At 57.4% G+C, this 16,756-nt stretch overlaps 1 protein-coding gene across 1 annotated transcript in view; it reads right to left on the bottom strand.

Annotated features, from left to right (window-relative positions):
* FAAH2 (fatty acid amide hydrolase 2) overlaps positions 1 to 8,737 on the bottom strand; it is a 16,039-nt gene extending 7,302 nt beyond the window's left edge. Inside the window, exons 1-2 of the mRNA XM_027662292.1 lie at positions 8,687 to 8,737; positions 7,678 to 7,794 (exon numbers count right to left, since the gene is read on the bottom strand). Coding sequence (XP_027518093.1) covers positions 7,678 to 7,794; positions 8,687 to 8,737 — 168 coding nt within the window. The remainder of the gene's footprint in view (positions 1 to 7,677; positions 7,795 to 8,686) is intronic.
* Positions 8,738 to 16,756: the final 8,019 nt, after the last annotated feature.

Genomic DNA, 16,756 nt, shown 5'->3' on the forward strand with positions numbered 1-16,756 from the left:
CGAACCCTCCCCCGGGGAGCGTAGCGCTGCCCCGCGGCGGAGCCCGGAGGGGCACCCACTCTGCCCGTCCCGGGTCGCCCCGCCCCTCCGCTCCGGAATTACCCCCGATGGTTTCCTTATTACCAAAGGCTTAAAACACCCGCAGGGGGTTAGCAAGGACGCGCAGAAAGCTGGAGTGGTGTCGCCGACCGTGTTGGATGCGTGTTGTAACCGCCGGTTAACCCGAGCTGTGCTGGCGCGAGGGGACAGCGGCGCTCCCGACGTGCGGGGACAGCGAAACCCGCCCCGGGAAGGGGCTGCAGCGACAGCCTCACCCGGGCAGGTGCGGCGGCAGCCTGCGGGGTGCTGAGCCCGGCACCTCTGGGTGCATCCCGGAGGTTCTGGGGCTGATCCAGGCACCATTGGGCACGTCCCTGGAGCACTGGGGCCGAGCCCAGCACCGCCGGCTGCACCCGCAGTGCCCTCGGGCTGCCTGCTGGTCTGTGGAGGAGACACTTCCCTTTCCTGCAGAGGTTGTCTGTCCACATCCAAAAACCTGTCCTCAGGGTCAGGCTGTGCACACAAACACGCTTGTGGGGTGTTACCGACCTATGGGGCATTAACACCGATCAGTTTAAAGTTGACACCTAATTATAACGTTCTTCTGCATTTTAAACACCAAGCCTCATTCTCAAGCTTTCTAATAAAAGGCAACCGTTATCACACTTATTGTCAATCGTGCACTGAGGTTTTCAGGTGCTTGATTATGGAATCTGGAAGAGACTGGATAATACTCAAACGTCAGGACAAAAGTTACAAGAACTGGTAATGCTGGGGGGGGGAATCCTGCCTTTTAAAGCAAAGATTTAAGCAGCATCTGAGTGGGCCTTACTGTATCTCTTCCCTTCCACAGAGCTAGCAATTGAATTATCAGTGCAAAGTGGGGCAGGTGATACGTTCCTTGTGAAAATCTTTTACAACTGCAAAATCAACACATCAGCATTTATGGGACAATCTGCAGCTCACACGCCCTGAGAGGCCATCGACCAACCTCTGTCCCCTGAAACCTAAGCTTATATGGAAATCGTCCTGATAGAAGCTCTATTTTCACAAACTCTTATCAAAGAACTTTTCTCCTTGCTTGATGCAAATGGAGGAAAGGAAAGAAGAGAAGGGAAGGGGAAAAGCCGCTTTCCTGCTTGGGGTTAGTTTCCTGTGCCCTGGGAAAGCACGGACAGCAGCTTTGTCTGCCTGGGTTTGGTCACCAGGTCATCAGCCTGAGGGGCTCCCAGCTGTAAAAGGTTGGGGTGTCCTGTGCTCTCTCAAGGTCAAGGGAAACTCTTGTCCTCTGCTGATTTTAATTCCTCAGTGTCTTCCTTTCCCTTGGCAGGTTGTCCCTGACCACAGACACCAGCCAGCCCGGGGGCAGGTCCCAGCAGTGCTGTGCTTGATGGCTGATGGTGCACAGGTGGGTTAACAGCTGCTTTTCCACTGCTCTGACACTGCTGGAATGCCCGTGACCTTACCAAGGCCCTTAGGTAGCCTTTGCCTTTCCCCCCACAATATCTAATTACCCCCACCCCCTCGGGTTACAACAGGATTGTGCATGGGCCCAAACCTTTCCTCACACCTGCGTCTCTGCAATTGCAGCTCGCAGAGGCCCAGAGTCCCCTGCTGAGGAGCAGTGGTAAGTTAGGGTTTGCCAAATCTCAGGCAGTGTTGGTGATTGCCTCTTCGGCTTTGCCAGGCCCAGAGCCAGGGATGGCAAGGCTCCCTTGGAGCTCAGAGGTAAGTCAGGTGTCCTGCAGCTTTCTTCCAGAGCTAGAATGGTAAAACTCCTCTCACTGGAGAAGGGAGAGGACAGCCCTCCCAAATGTAATCCCAGCACTGCTTTTGTCAGTTTTTTCCTCCATTTCTCAGTGGATTTGCCGGTACTTCCCCCTCAAGTCCTTTCCAAATGTTGGCAGAGAGGAGTATGAACCAAGCCACTTGCATCCTGGGTCTCTGCTTCCTTGCTGCTCTGCAGAGACCTTCCCTAAGCTCTGGCGTTTATTTTCCGAGGAAAGTGTCTCCCTTAATCTTTGTCTTTCAGAGTTTAAAGAAGAGGGCTTTGAAATTCACACAGGAACAGCTGCTAGTGGGCTTGAAGGTGCTTTAAAAATAAAGCAATAAGGTCTGGAAGCCTGAGGCTGAAGTGATTGGCACTGCTTTTCAGTTACCAGCTGACAGAGCAAACACCACCCTGGCTACGAAGCCAGTTAATTCCCAACTGATTGCCAAGAGCAAGGGGGCTGGAAATGCAGAGTAAAGCTCACCCATCCAGACCTGCCCCACTGCTTTATCCTAAGGGACACCAGCTGCTTAGAAGAAAAACACGATCCCAGGTCTTACACTGCGGAAATTATCCCCAGTCATTTCATCATTACCAAAGGCTTAAGAAACCAGAAGCAGTTAGCAAGGACAGACAGAAAGCTGGAGTGGTTTTGCCTACTGTGTGGATGTGTGTTGTAACCACTAATTGCCCAGGAAGCCACGGAACAGGCTCAGCAACAGAGCATGAGGCGGGTGGAAAGAAGAGCCACAGTCTGGGTGCCTTCACGGTGCTCTCCAAAGCTCTCTTGGATCTTGTCACCACTGGACAAGAAACACCTTTCATGAAATTAAAAGAAGAGAAAGAGCCCGACAGCACAATTCTTTGTGAAAGGATTCCTTTGAAACTTCTCCTTAAAATAAAGCTTCAGAAGAAACCTGGAGTTTGTGTAGCACAGTGCTGGGGTGGGGAGAGAGGAAAAGGGTGTTTAAAGGTTCAGGTTTAAACACAGCAGCTCAGATGCTTAATTACCAGCTGATCCCAGGGAAAAAACCCCAAACAAACAAACAAAAAAAATCCCCTGAATCTGACGGCAGTTCTTCCAAGCCTGCCCTTATCCAGATCCACCACAGAGGGATGCTGTGGTCCGCGTTTCCATCAGCTGTCTTCTTGCCCGCTGGCCCAGGACCCGGCAGCGTTGGGCAGCTGCTAGTTGGGTGCCCGCGCTGCACGCCCGGGGCTGGCAGAGAAAGGGCTCTGAGCTCGCCTCGCCCTCGCTGCGGTCACGGGCCTGGCGGGACACAGGCGGTACCCAGCCTGAACACCCCACTCCTGGAGCGCAGGAGGGCCCGAGGGGATCCCGTGCTGCCTGTCTGGGAACACAGCAGTTGGCACGGCCGAGGTTTTGGTACAACGCTGCTGTGGGGACACCGCCTGCAGACCCACCGGCAGGGCAGCTCAGCGCTCTCCCAGCTCTCCCTCTGCAGCAGGGCTGTGCCAAACCAAGCCTCGCACTGCACGGCAGCCGGAGGGACCGTCCTGGATGCAGCCAGACCCGCTGGCAGCCGGGGGGCAGCTTCCCTTCAGAGCAGGGTGGCGGGGCAGGGGAGGCGGATGTTTTGGGACCCCTCTCTCCTGCTGCCGCCGCAGGGACGGTGCTGAGCACCCGCGGTCGGGACCGTGCCACGGGAGGTCGCTCTGCCACCGCCGCTCGGTGTCCCTGGCCCCTGCCCCGCAGGGCCGCATCTGTTCCCTCCGCACCGAGCCAGGGTACACTGTGTTCACTCGGAGTCCTTGATTAAACAAGATGTTTATGCGTGCCTCTGCTCCGGCAAACATCTTGGCGGCTGCACGAAGCCTGCTCGCTGCTGCCGCCCCAGCTGCGCTGGACCCGGGGCAGAGTCTGTGCAGTGCTTCAGAAGGTGGATGGCCTTCCTGGGGTGGACCCCACTCCTGGGGGTCCCCGCTCGATCTCTGCACCCCAGCCATTGCAACGGGCCTTGGCTACTGGGGAAGGCTGAGCCCTGTAGCCCCTTGGTGCCAAGGGGAGCTCCTGGCCCCTTTGAGAGGCTGGGGGCAGTCATGCTTTGCCTCCTTACCCTGGGAGTTGTGACACCCACCCCATGAACCCACCACCCATTTCCCACTAGAGCAGAGCTTTGGGGTGCATCTTGAGAATTCAGGATCAGCTAAGAAATTTCCTGGGCCCCATGGTGCCTCCAGAAGTGCAGAACACCATGACACTTTGCCTTTTTGACACCCTCCTGCTGCGCCTGCTGATCGTGCCCATGTTCAGCACCACGGGGTCGGGTGGGCATCACCAGCCCTGGCCGGGGCAACTGCAGGGTTCACACTGGCTCCTGGGGGTGGCCTGACTGCAGCTCCACGTCCCCTGTCCTGCCCAACCAGCATTGTCTGAGATGTACCCGCTTCCTTCCCTGCCCGAGGGGACTGTGTCTGCCAGTTGTGCACATCTGGAGTTAACTGGGGACAGGCTGGCCCTGCCCTGTCATCTCTCAGACATTGTACAGCTGCTGGTCTATGCCTGCAGGGCATCCCTCAGCCAGATGTGTTGTCTATGCCTGCAGGGCATCCCTCAGCTGGATGTGTTGTTAACACAGTCATGCTGTTGCTCCTGCTGATACCTCCAGACCCCTTCAGACCCCTCCCCAAGCCATGTCCCCTGTGAGAACAGAGCAGCATGCCCTGGGCAAGGGGGAGCCAGTCTGTTGAGGTAATTTACAATCCTGCCAGAAGAGACTGAGGGAAGTGATCTGCAGGACTGAGAGAGAGCCAAGAGCAGAGTTCCATCCTTGAATTCAGGAGGAAAGGAGAGGAAAATGTTGATGGCCATCAGGAGCTTATGACCACTCAGGTGCTGATGGGCCACTCAGACGATATGGACCCACACTGGACTCCCAGCCTGGCTCCCTGCCTGGGGCAGGCCTCAGGAGTGTTTCCCAAGAGCATGGGCTTTCAGCAGAGCAGGTTGCCCAAGCAGTTTGCATGCCCCTGCCAGGCTGTGTGCCATGGCTCTTGCGAAATGGTGTTGATAAACACTCTGGGGCATGCCAAGTCCTGTGGGACAACAGCTGGTGTGCCCAGGCTGCAGGGAGTGCCTGCACGGTGAGAGGAATTTTCCACTCCTCTCTGGAAAGTGTGTCTGACCCCGCTGGGGGACTATCCCCAGCAAGGCAGACTTATCTGCTGATGTCCAGCTGGCTTGCCTGGCTCAAGAAACCCCCCAAGCAAGAGCTGTCCTTAGGCACATGGCAAAGCAACTGGTGGTCAGGTCGCCTGCGACATGGTGGCACTCTGTGGGGCTGAGCTGGGTCCTACCATCCCCAGAGAGACACCACCACCCCCATTTCACCATGGGGCCGTTCTTGTGTCCTGGCAATGAACTGCCCCTTAACTTCCCCTTTCCAAGCACATGGGCCAAACTGGGGTGAGCTGTGTGCTGCTCTGGTCCCTGTCCCAAGGACTTGCCTTCTTGTGATTCTGGTTCTCTTTGCATGTCTCCTGAGGGCACTGGGTAACCCTTGCCAGGGCCTTCCAGGCTGCCTGGGCCAGCTCTGCCTGGCTGTGTCTTCTGGCATGTTGGAAATACCTCAAAGACCAGCGCGTTTGTGGTATGAAGAGGGTGTATAATTAGCATATGAGAGCCCAATTTAATTTGATCAGTGTGTCCCAGAGCTGCAGTTCCTTTGGCCTGCCCTGCCATCCAGCTGTGCTCTCAACAGAAGAGTGAAAAGCTCGTGGCAGGCAGTGCAGGCCTGGCCAGCGTACCTGTGCACAGTGCCACATGTGTCTCTGTCCCCCAGTGCACCCTGGCATGTGCTGTGCCCTACCACCCCAGCACCTGCAGGAGACGGGCATTTCAAACCCTGGCATCACACATGGCTTTCCACAGTGTCCCCAAGGGTCCAGAACTGTGCTGGTGAAGGAGGGGTGTAAAGGGTATTTGGAAAGCCTGTGAGTTCCTACAAATAGCCACAAACGCGTGTGGTATCCACAGCTGCCCACGCAGCAGGAAAATCCCATTATTTGGGGCACCATTGATAATCATCATCAGCTGGTCTCTGGAGAAACATGACCCTTTCCAAAGGCCTCTGTCCCCTCACCTCCTGTGGAAAGTCACCAGTGTGAGGATGTACATGAACCAGGATGGAGAGCAGGGAGCCCTGGAGCCGTGCAGGGCTATCCTCCCTGTGTTCCAGGGGTGATGGGAATTTGTTGCTATGTGAAAATATCCCATGGAGGCATTTCTGCTTCCCTTCAGGTACCGGGTGGGCAATGCACTCGTGTTCATCAGGCTGCAGATGACCTTGTGCTCTGTGCCATCAATGGCAAAGGAGCTAAACGTCAGCCAACACCTGGAGAGGGAATGGGGGGCTGGGTCACAGGTCTCCTGTGGGGACAGGATATTGGGGATGATTCCTCTGGGAGGACTCTGCTTTCCTTCCTTCCTTTCTTCCTTCCTTCCTTCCTTCCTTCCTTCCTTCCTTCCTTCCTTCCTTCCTTCCTCCCTCTCTCCCTTCCTCCTTCCCTCCCTATCTCTCTTCCTATCTCCTTCCCTATCTCTCCTTCTTCTTTCCTCCCTTTCCCCTTCCTTCTTTCCTCCCTTCCTTTCCTCTTCTTGTTTCACTTTCCTCCCTTTCTTCTTCTCTTTTGCTGCCACTTGAACATGTCCCTACTGCCACCCTGGTGCTCCTGAGTCCACCCCCCCTGGCATCTGGGCTGGCAGTCCCAGAGCTGCTCACAGCCCAGAGCTGCTTATACCGTTTCACACCCAGCTGCTGTCCTGTGCTGTGTGTGGTGGCTGTGCCAGCCCAGTCAGGCTGTAGTGGAGCAGCACCACTCACCCTGACTCTGATCAGGGTCCCCTCTCACTTCCCATGTCCCTGCATCCTCCAGGCTGGATCAGGGTGTGGTGGGAGCTGAGACAGTGGTGGGGTGATGGGATGCACTTGCTGAGGCTCCTGCTGGGAGCACACCCTGGGAAACGGGTATATGCAGGGGTCTGACACTGTGTGGTAACCCACTCTTTTTATGGAGACAGTGGAAAGAGAAAGAGGGACTTGTGAGTTGCTCACAGCAGCAGACAAAGGAACACTGCTGTCTCCTCTTGGCCCCAGCTTCTGGCATTGTGTCTTGTGCATGTAGGCAGAGGTGGGGGGGGGGCAGCACAGCCCTTGGTGCCTGCACATCTCCACTGGGGAGAGACATCATCATCATCATCATGGCTGGGCTTCGCAAACGAAGATTTGGGAAAGGTCTCTACCCACGTTTGTCACAAGCGCGCTGGTGGCTAAAAAGGCCAATAGGAGAGACAGAGCTTGGCCAAAAGGCAGCAACAGCAGCAGCCAGGCCTGTCCTGCCCCCGGGTGCTTGGGACGTGCTGTTCTCTCGAGCGATGATAAGGACAACCAATAATAAAAGCAGGCAGATGGGACACGAGCCCGGCCTCCAGCCAGCGACCTTCAGGAGCTGGGTTACTGGAGCAGGCGCAGGCGTTTTGGCAGTGGCCAGAGCCAGCGGCACGTCGGGAGCCAGCGCAGCGTAAACACGGCTGGAGCGTGCGGACAGCGCTGCCCGAGTGCGCAGCCGCGGCCTCTGGCCCCCTGGCATGTGGCCCTGAATATCCCTGGGCATTGCAGTGGCTCGTGCACACCCCGTGCACCTTGATAACGAGCTGGGATGGCAACGAAGCTCCACAGAGCACAGGGCTGCGTGTGCCGGTGTCCCTGCTCACTGTGCCGGAGCGTGGCCCAGCAGCTGCGCACAAGGGGCGGGGGAGGCACGGCCAGCCGAGCCTCCAGAGTAACCCTGAGCACTTACATAACCACTTGCCTGCACAAACCACTGCACAAACATGACCCACTCACCGCCGATCTCAGCAAGATCCTGATAAAGCAGAAAAACAGCGAACCTCGGCCCAGCGCCTGGGCGCAGCTGGCCGGGGCGCTCGGGGCTGTGACGTGCAGGAGGCTGCAGTGCCCTTGCTAAGCGACCGTGGGGCTTCAGCGCTGCGTAACAGCCTGGAAGGTTCGAGCTGGCTGAGCGCCGGCGTGGGCGTCTGCCTTCCAGCAGGTTCTGGCTCTTTCTGAGCTTCTTGGAGCTGCAGCGAAGCTCAGGGTTTTGCAATTTTCCAGGAGACTGCGGGGCCACACACGGTATCACCTCCTGCCCCAGGTGGAGAGTCCTTTTGTCCTACAGGGACAAAACAACCTTTTGGAGGGGAGGGGGGCTGCAAACAGAGGACCCCAGCCTCAGACTGGACTGTCGCTGCCTCTTGGGGACACAGGCTGTTCCTTTCTTTGCTGCCCAAAGAGCACTTCTTTCTCCTGAACATGGGCACAACAAGGGATTTGGGATGTGCTATTTCATGTCCTCTGTTGTGGGGACAGGGCAGCATCACTCCCATTGGTACTCTCAGTGGGGAGGATCCAGCCATGGCACCAGCACTCCACAGGGCTGGCAGGAAACATGTCCCTCATGGTCTGCTCCCCCGCTTAAAGTCCCATGAGGGATGGTCCCTATCCCAAGCCTGAATGTGACACCAGGTGACCTCAGCTCTGCCACCCCCACCTGGCAGTTCCTGCACTGCCACAGCTATGTGTGACCCTCTCTGGGCACCTTTAGCCTGGGCTGTGTCCCATCAACTTCCCCTGAGCAGAAGACTCTCCTTGTGCCTCTGCACCTCACCTTGCCCGGGGCTGCAGCCAGACCATCACGGGGACCCCCCCGCTGGCATCACATGGAGGAGCTGCCTTGGCTGAGCTCTGGAGAGGTGAAGGCTGCTGATGGCATGATTGGGAAGACGTGGGCATCGTGGCTCCCTCAAGGAAGGCCAACTCTTGTGCAGCACAGCTGTGTGGGAGAAGAGGAGCTCACTTCTGCATGCAGCACTGGGCAGAGGGTGCTACAAGGCACGTGCTTCCCCATCCGGATTGGGAAGCCCTTTTCACTGGCACCTCCTGCCCTACACATCAGTCCCTTCCTCTGGGCACATGAAGCAGGACACCTGCTCCAGCCCTTTGAGTATCTGCAGCAAAGACCCACTGAGAAAAGCCTAAAAATAGCCTAGAAATAGCAGAGGGGGAGCAAAAAAAGGGGCTTTTTATCGCTCAGCCAGCAGCAGAACTGGTCGCTGCCTGGCAAAAACGAGAGAGGAACTGGGAGTTAAAATAACATCCGCTCCCAGGGAGCCAGCCCAGGCAGCCACATTCCCAGCTCTCCTGCAGACAGGAGCAATGTGCAGTGGCCTGCGTGGGCCAAGTGCGTGGGAACTGCGCTCCCTCACCGCATCCAAGCCCTGAGCCCAGCTGAGCTCCCAGTGGGGATGCAGGGACCCCTCCCTGTGCCAGCAGGACGCTCTCCATCACTGCCAGGACAGCTGCCTGCGGCCCCAGGAGCCACTCTCCTGCAGAGGGCAGCAGGATGGGGTTAGTCCAAATACGCCGGGTACACCTGGTGCTGCTGAATGCAGGCTTGGGGAGCAGGGACGTGGCTGGGAAGCCTGGGAGAAACTGCCAGGGTGAGGGGAGCCAGGCTGTGAGTGTCCCCATTCCTGGGCCTGTCCCAGCTGTGGGATGGCTTGCAGACTCCTTGTGTGGCAGTAATGGGAAGAGCCTGCTCACTGTGATGGTACCCTGGGTCTGACCCAAGAGCATCAGTGCTGCCTTAGCAGGTATCGCTGCAGGAATGGGCAGCTTTTCACAGTAACCGGGGAGGGGGACCCAACCCCTTCAACCCATTCATAACAAGCAGGCTTGTTATGGATGCCTTGGTTTTCCCTTGGAAGGTGCTCGAAGCAATCAGAAAACAGAGTTATATAAAAGCTTGTTTACAAAATCTGGTAAAGTGGATCCGGCACAGGCCAAGCCCATCCTGTCCCTCCAGTGGCATGCAAGGCTGGTTCCCTGGGGCAGGAGCAGCTTGGCTTAGAATGGCCAAGAGCTTTGCTGGGCCCTCCCCATCGTGGAAAGCAGTGAAGCCAAGCACTCCCAAGTGTCAGGAGTCTCTCCTCTGCCTGACCTCAAATGCACTTGCAGGCCTGGAGCAGTGGAAATGGGTCTGAGAAGCCCAGCTGCAGCAGCGATAGATTATCTCCGTGCGGTGATTCTGCTCCTCCAGGGGAGCAATGTGGCTACAAAATGTTGAATAAACACCCTGGGCTCTGCTCCTCCTCAGCACACGGCAGCCACATCCCTCAGAGGTGCTACTATTCCTATTGTCCACACCAGCCACGTCCCGCCTTCAGGAAGCTGCTCCTGAGCCCATAGGAAGCAGTCTGGGCAGCTCTGTCCCCCTGCAGCCAGGAAAGCCCAGAGCACTGAGCATCTTGGCTGCCTTGGAGGACCCCATAAGCGGAAGCAGGGGGTCTTGAGGCTGAAGGACTGGGGTCCATAAGACTCTGACCTCATTGCTTTAAATCCTGCAGGTTGTGCCGGCATTCCTGCCTTACGCTGGTTCAGCATCTGGCCTGTTCCTCTTGTCCAGCCAGAGGCTTCTGAGGAGCGTGTGGAAGTCACGAGTGAGCAGATGGCATCAGGCGGTTTTGCTGTGCTGCCCCAGAGCACGTGAGAGCAGATGGAGGGTGTGCCACGGGGATGCAGAGCAGAGCTGTAGTCCGAGCTTGTCCCCAGAGCTGAAGCCTGAATGTTCCCTTGACTCAGGCAGGCTGAAAACAAGTCTGCCCTGAGCCCACAGGAAAGCACATGAGCCCGCAGCTCTCATGCAGCCTCTGATCCTGCCTGTTCCCCAATGCGTGTGGTGCAGAGCTGTGGTGGGTGCGCAGTTTCCCAGGACACCCTGTCCTAGGCAAAGACAAACCTCACTGGCTGCTTCAGAGCCTGCCCTCAGCTCTAAAATCTGTCTGGGATGTGTCCCCATTCCCTCCATTGTCTGAGCAGTCCATAGGACTCCCCCTGTCAGACCTGGGGCTCTCCCCAACCCCTGCCCACGGGGAGGTGAGTGAGCAGCAGGAGAGTGGCCTTGTGGGACATGGTGGCTCCAAACTGGCTCCAAGTTGTGCCAGCCTTGGGGCAGTTTTTAGGACCATGGTGTCACAGGTCAGTGGGCACCAGAGGAAGGAAGAGCACTTGCCAGACTCCCGGGGCTGCCTCTGGCCAGGCCAGAGGATCCCTGAGAGGTGGCTGGGCACCACCACGTGAACACTCGCCTGCCCACGTGTGCTGGGGCCTCTGTCCCTGCCCGCTCTGCCTTGTGCCAGTGACTGTGCCCTGAGTCAAGGCGTGATGTCCATCATGCTGTGGCATCTCCGGCCTCCTGCACCTCTCTGGCCACTATGGCACACAGTGTGACCAAAGCACATGGAGCTGGGGGGGCTCTAGGTCGGGGTCAGTCCTGTTTGTGTCCTCAGCTGAGCAAACCCCAGTTTTAACAAGTCTGCAGCATCTGCCTGTCTGCATCCATTTGGCTTCTGCTCTATTACTGCCTGCCCTCTCTCCTGCCTGGCTTTTCTGGCTCCCTCTCCCTCCAGAGCAACCATGGTACTGCTTTCCTTCCCTGCCTCACTCGTGCCAGCTCTCAACAGGGCTGCAGCACATGCTGATCCTCACCTGTCGCTTGGTCCCAGCCTGGGGGAATTTCATCCCCAGTGTTCCAGCACTGGGAGAGGGATCTTAGCAGGCTCCAGGGTGATATTCCTGGCTCCTGGTCCTCAGGCACAGGATCAGACTCTCACCCCAGTTCTTTGGACAGAGGCAAAGCTTGCACTAGAGATTGGGTCTTGGCCCAACCTTTCCTTTTTCCCTGTAGTTTCTTGGAAGCTCCCAGTTGCTACTGTGAACTGGGACCCTGTGTCACTGGTTGAGTTGCTCCAACAGCTGAAGGGAGGTGTGATGCAGCCCAGTGAGGGATGTTGGGACCAGCTGTGGCAAAATGCCCTTCCCTTTGATCAAGTAGTGGGGTTCCCCTTTGTGGGGTGGGCTTTGTGCCACTTGAGGGAACGTGGGAGCTCTGGATTCTGGCCCTGGCTCAGATCCGGGAGCCCAGTCTGCATGGCCGGGCATCTCTGTTCCCAGAGCTCCCATTATCAGGTGCAGAGGACCAGGGCAGCCTCGGAGGGGTTCTCAGCATTGCTTATTGTCCACAGAGCTCTGTGTGCCTCATGCCCTCACCTCCCAGTGGCTGGGAAACCGAGGCACAGCACCGTGCCCGGGACTGGCACCCTCTTGGGCTCAGGGGCTGCGTGGACCCTTGTGGTCCCCAAGCAGGTGACACCTCAGTGCTGCATCCCCAGCCTTCCCTCCTCCCTGGGGAGGTGAGGCTGCCTGGCCCCGGGGAGGCTCGGGTGCCCAAAGGTAACTCAGACCCACTTCCCACGGCTGCCCTTTGTCAAAGCCGTGCAGCACACTCCCTGGAACGGGGATCTCCGTGGCCTTGCCCTCCGCCGTTCCCCGTCCCAGTTTCACAGAGATACGCGCCGGGCGGGTACGGGCTGTGCCGGGTGGCGCGGCCGTGCCTGACCCTCGCTCCTTCCCCTCGGTGCACGGTGCAGCCCGGAGGTATCTCCTCCTGCCCCCGGCGTGCCCGGGCAGCGCCGCTGAGCCCGGGCCGTGGCCAGGAGGTGGCAGCAGCCACTTGCCCCGCTGCCAAGCCTGAGGTGTAGGGATGAGACCCCTACCAAGGAGAGTTCCCTCTGCTCTGGTCCCTTCTCTGGCAGTCGGGAGAGGCAGAGCTCGGCCCTGGGGTGAGGATGAGGGGACGGGGCGGCTCTGGGCAGCACACCAGGGCTGTGGTTTAAGCCCTGTGCTGCGCTGAGGTTTGAGGCAGCAGCGTGTGGAAGTCGGAAAGAACAAACTGTTCATCCGCCAGCCCTTCCAGCTTCTGCTTTTGAAGTTATCTAACAGCCCAAACAAACACAAAAAGTGCTGGCTCAGCCGCAGCTGGCTGGCCTGGCCCATCCCGTTCTCAGTCCTGCAGCCCAGCCGTGCTGGGTCGTTGCTTCTCTGCTGGGTGGGCAAGGGGCTCCCCTCCCCCATTCCCCACTACGGCTGTGCACCCCCTTCCAGTGCCACTGGAGATGCCACCCGACACAGAGCACCTTCCTGGGATTCCGCTCTAGCGATGTCCCTGCAGAGGTGGACAAGCCCACAGCTTGGGAGTTCCCTTGCATTCTGCTCGGTCCTGCTTGGCCCCTGGCAAGCAGCATGGGACTGCCGTGCAGATGCCGTGTGCTGGGGTGCAAGGGCAGGGAGGAATGATTGGCAGAGATGCCGTGGCCAACCCGGGTGAAGAGGAGAGCACTGACCCACCACAGCTCTGGAGACGAGTGCAGGCTGCAGGACCCACATGCTTAAGCCATGCACGGGGTCAGGCACAAGCTTCCATGTCCCCAGACAAGCTGTGGGATCAAGAAGCTGCCAGGTTGAGGGGTGCAAGAGGTGATTGCAAGCAGTGCAAAGGGGGGAAGCAGCGCCTGGGGAGCTCGGAGTGGGGTTCCGCGGGTGTCAGAAAGGGGAAGCTGTGGGTTGTGACCAGCTCTGACAAACAAGGCTGGGCCGTGGTGTCTTGTCACACGCGCCTGGTTCACACGTGGGGGTGCAGGTGGGAGGGGGAGTGGGGAAGGGGTGGGGAGCCCTGTTACGTGGAGTGAGTCCTCCAGCCTTCCTTCCTGCGGCCGCGGGCTGAGGGTATATAAACAGTGGAGCTATAATTATCTGGGGTGGTGAGCAGTGCACCCGGCTGCCGGCTGCCACAGCCCTGCAGAGCTCCCGGGGCTGGCACTCAGCTCCACTGATGCCCCTCACAGCTCCTCCAGGAGGCTTTTGTCGTAGGGTTACTGCCCTCCCTTGTGCGAAGGGGATCTGGGGTGCTCAGTGTTCCATCGGGCAAAATGGACACCTGAGAGTTTTACTGGACCTAGGTCTCTAGAATGTTTGGGCCACAGGCACACCAGGATGCTCTCAGAAGGTACCAATGCCCATATGAGTGCCCCACATCTCTGGGTGCTGGTAGATGTTTCCCCTGGGCACACCAGCACATGTGCAGCATGGGTGGGAGGAGAGGAAAAGCAGCAGAAAAGGTCATGGCAAGGCTGGGAACTGCTGCGAGGACTGGGAAGGGCAAGAGGGAGTTTTGACGAAGTGCTGGTGCAGTGGTCAGACAGGACAGAGGGGGAAGGACCAGAGTGAGTTTGTAGGTTGTCCCCTGGAGGTGGCTGTGTCCCTCTGAGGCACAGCTCAGATGCTCCCACATGTGGGTTACACCGTCCAGGCCAGGCTGAGGTAGCTCCAGTTTGGGCCATGATTTCTGGAGCTAATTGGAAATGATGAGCAGGAAATGAGGAACTAAGGCACAGCACAAAGACACACGGCCATTGCAAAAGGCTCAGCCCAGGCCTGGCTGAACGATGGGGAGTGTGCTTGGGGTTAATTTGTGCTTAAAATTTCCAGCCCCTCCAGCCTCCTTGTCCTCAGCTGAGCACAGTGTTTGCTTTCTCTTCCCTGCCTGGCCTCCAAGGCTGACAAATGCTGGGAACTTTCCATGTCTAACACAACAAAAACAAAAGACATGCAAGAGAAAACAATGTTCACATTTGGAAGTAAAGAAGGAATCCATATTTTCCAACCCAAAACCAATCCACATTTGGCAGGGAGCTGGGTAGGGAATGGAAACAACCACCTGAACAAGCTGAATTGGTCACTGAAGAGGTCCTGGTAGCCCAACTAGGCTGCCTGGCTTGGGGCAGGTGATCTTGCTGGTCACCCTGGGAAGCCCAAAGGATGCCAACATGAGGGAGATGTTTTGGGGTATTTTAGGGCACTTTGGAGCAGGCTGTCAGCTCTTGGAGAGCTCAGTGTTGGTGGGCACAGGGTGGGAGGTGTCAGGCAGTGGCTCCAGAGTCAGTGGTGGCTCATCACAAGGAGGCAAGCTGGGTCAGGCATGGGCACACTTCCTCCCATGGAGAATGAGCTCCATGCTACAGACTGGAGTTCTTTGGGCTGGCTCTGACCACTCTTGAGTCTCATCCTCTGCCCTGTGGTTGTGGATTCCTGGTCCCAGTGCTGGCTTGAGCCATTCACATCTCCTGAGGGTCTCAGGTCCAGCCTGGCACACTGCACAGGAGCTTCTGGCTGTCTCCCGGGAGGGCTGGCAGGTCTCAGCTCCCACTGTCCTCATGCCATCTCCCACCCTGCCAAGCACTGGCTGAGAACAGCCTTCAGCCAGGGACAGCAGACTGGGAGTCCTGAGTGCTTCCTCACAGATATCAAATAGTGACAGCAGGGACACATCCAATGGCAGGATTCCAATGGTTTAGCAGAGACCACATCCCCTTGCAAGGGAGAATGCCCTGCCCAGCATGGTGGCCGTGCAGCCCATGCTCCTGCTGAGCAGTCCAGGAAACCAGCCAGCATCTGCAGCCCTGTCTCACCTGCCCTGCTCCTCCTCTCCTACAGGGAAGGACAAACCTGGGATTACCTGTTCCCAACACATTCCAGGTACTCACCTCCCAGGATTCCCGCTCTGAAGGTCTTTGCTGATGAAAGACACAAACCTGGAACAGATGTCTGGCTGATGAAAGACACAGTGGAAGTTGCCAGCAGAGCAAGTTCCCTGTGTGCTTGCATCAGGCTTCAAGGTTTCACTGAGGTGAGGCACGGCCAGCACCCTGTGCCCAGCTATGCTCCTGTTTGCCTCATGGGTCCCTGTCCCAAAAAGGGTTGAGGGAGCAGCTGCTGCTGTCTCATCCTTCTCAGGATGATGGCAGAGGAGCTGGAAAGTATGGCTACATCCCATGGGCACCCTGAGAACAGGTTGTTCTTCTCAATTACCCTGGAGACAGTTGGAGCAGGTATGGGGTTTGGCCCAGAGCTCTGAAAGATCTGTGGCTGGAGGGTAAGGTTTGAGTAAGGGAGGATTCTGAAGCCGCTGAGGGAGCTGGTGTGGCTCTGTGGGTACTGTGGTGCAGGCAGAGGCATCACCCTGCAGCACCAGCACTAGTTCACCTGTCCAGGTGGACACCTACCCACACAGGCTGACCAAGGACTTCTGCAGGAGCACAAGCAGAGGGTGAAACTTTCTTACTGCAGTGGTGCAATCCTGGAATCACCCTTGAAGATTCTCCAGACTCTACATTCCAAGCTGACTCACAGTCTGGGGGATAAAATTGCTTTCGTCCTGGAACACCTCGTGCCCCAGGGTGCCTTTCCCAAGCATCTGTGGTGGCTAGTGTTCCCTGTCAACAGGCCCTGCAGGTACAAAACAACCCAGAGGAGCAGTGGAGCCCTCTGGGCCTTTGCTGAGCCTCCAAGGCACATCAGGGTGCAGGCTGGGCTTGTGACACAGAGAGGTAGAAAAACATTTGTCCTCTCCCTGTCCTGTGGAGAGGAGGGGTGCCCAGGTCAGAGGTGATCTCGTATTTGTGTGAGCAGCACAGCACTGGGGCTGGGGACCTGTAGGTGGTCTTGGCAGAGGGGATCCCAGCGAGTGTTTTACAGTCCCTGTGTGACTGCCTTGGCCTTGGCTTAAGGGTGGATTGTCTCCAAACCAGTGAGAAGAGCTTCCCTGATCAGACACAACCTCCTTCTTGTTGGAGTAGTTGGACTTTGATGATCCTTGTGGGTCCCTTCCAACTCAGGATATTCTATGATTCTACTCCTCAAGAGCTTCCCTGTCCTCAAGAATCTGCCCCTTTCACCCTCAGCCAAAGCTGGTCCCAGAGGTGTGAGCTGCCCCACAACCCCAGCCCGCTTGGAGTAAGCCTCTCCTTCACTCATGGGTTGTTTTCCCCCATCACAAATACATCTGGGCTGGCTCATAGGCTCTGTTTTCTTCCGTGGGCAGACAGTTGTGCCAACAAAGCAAAGTTTCCTCCTTATCCCTCCCCTTTCTAATTGTTTCCGTATGGATCCGATTTCACCATGTCCTGGAGCAGGCTTGGGTTCCCTGCTTACATAAAGTTGAAAACAAGGGGTGAGGCACCAGCTGTTGGCA

The sequence above is a fragment of the Corapipo altera genome, unplaced genomic scaffold (genome assembly GCF_003945725.1).
Source record: "Corapipo altera isolate COAL_440 unplaced genomic scaffold, ASM394572v1 326, whole genome shotgun sequence".
NCBI lineage: Eukaryota > Metazoa > Chordata > Aves > Passeriformes > Pipridae > Corapipo > Corapipo altera.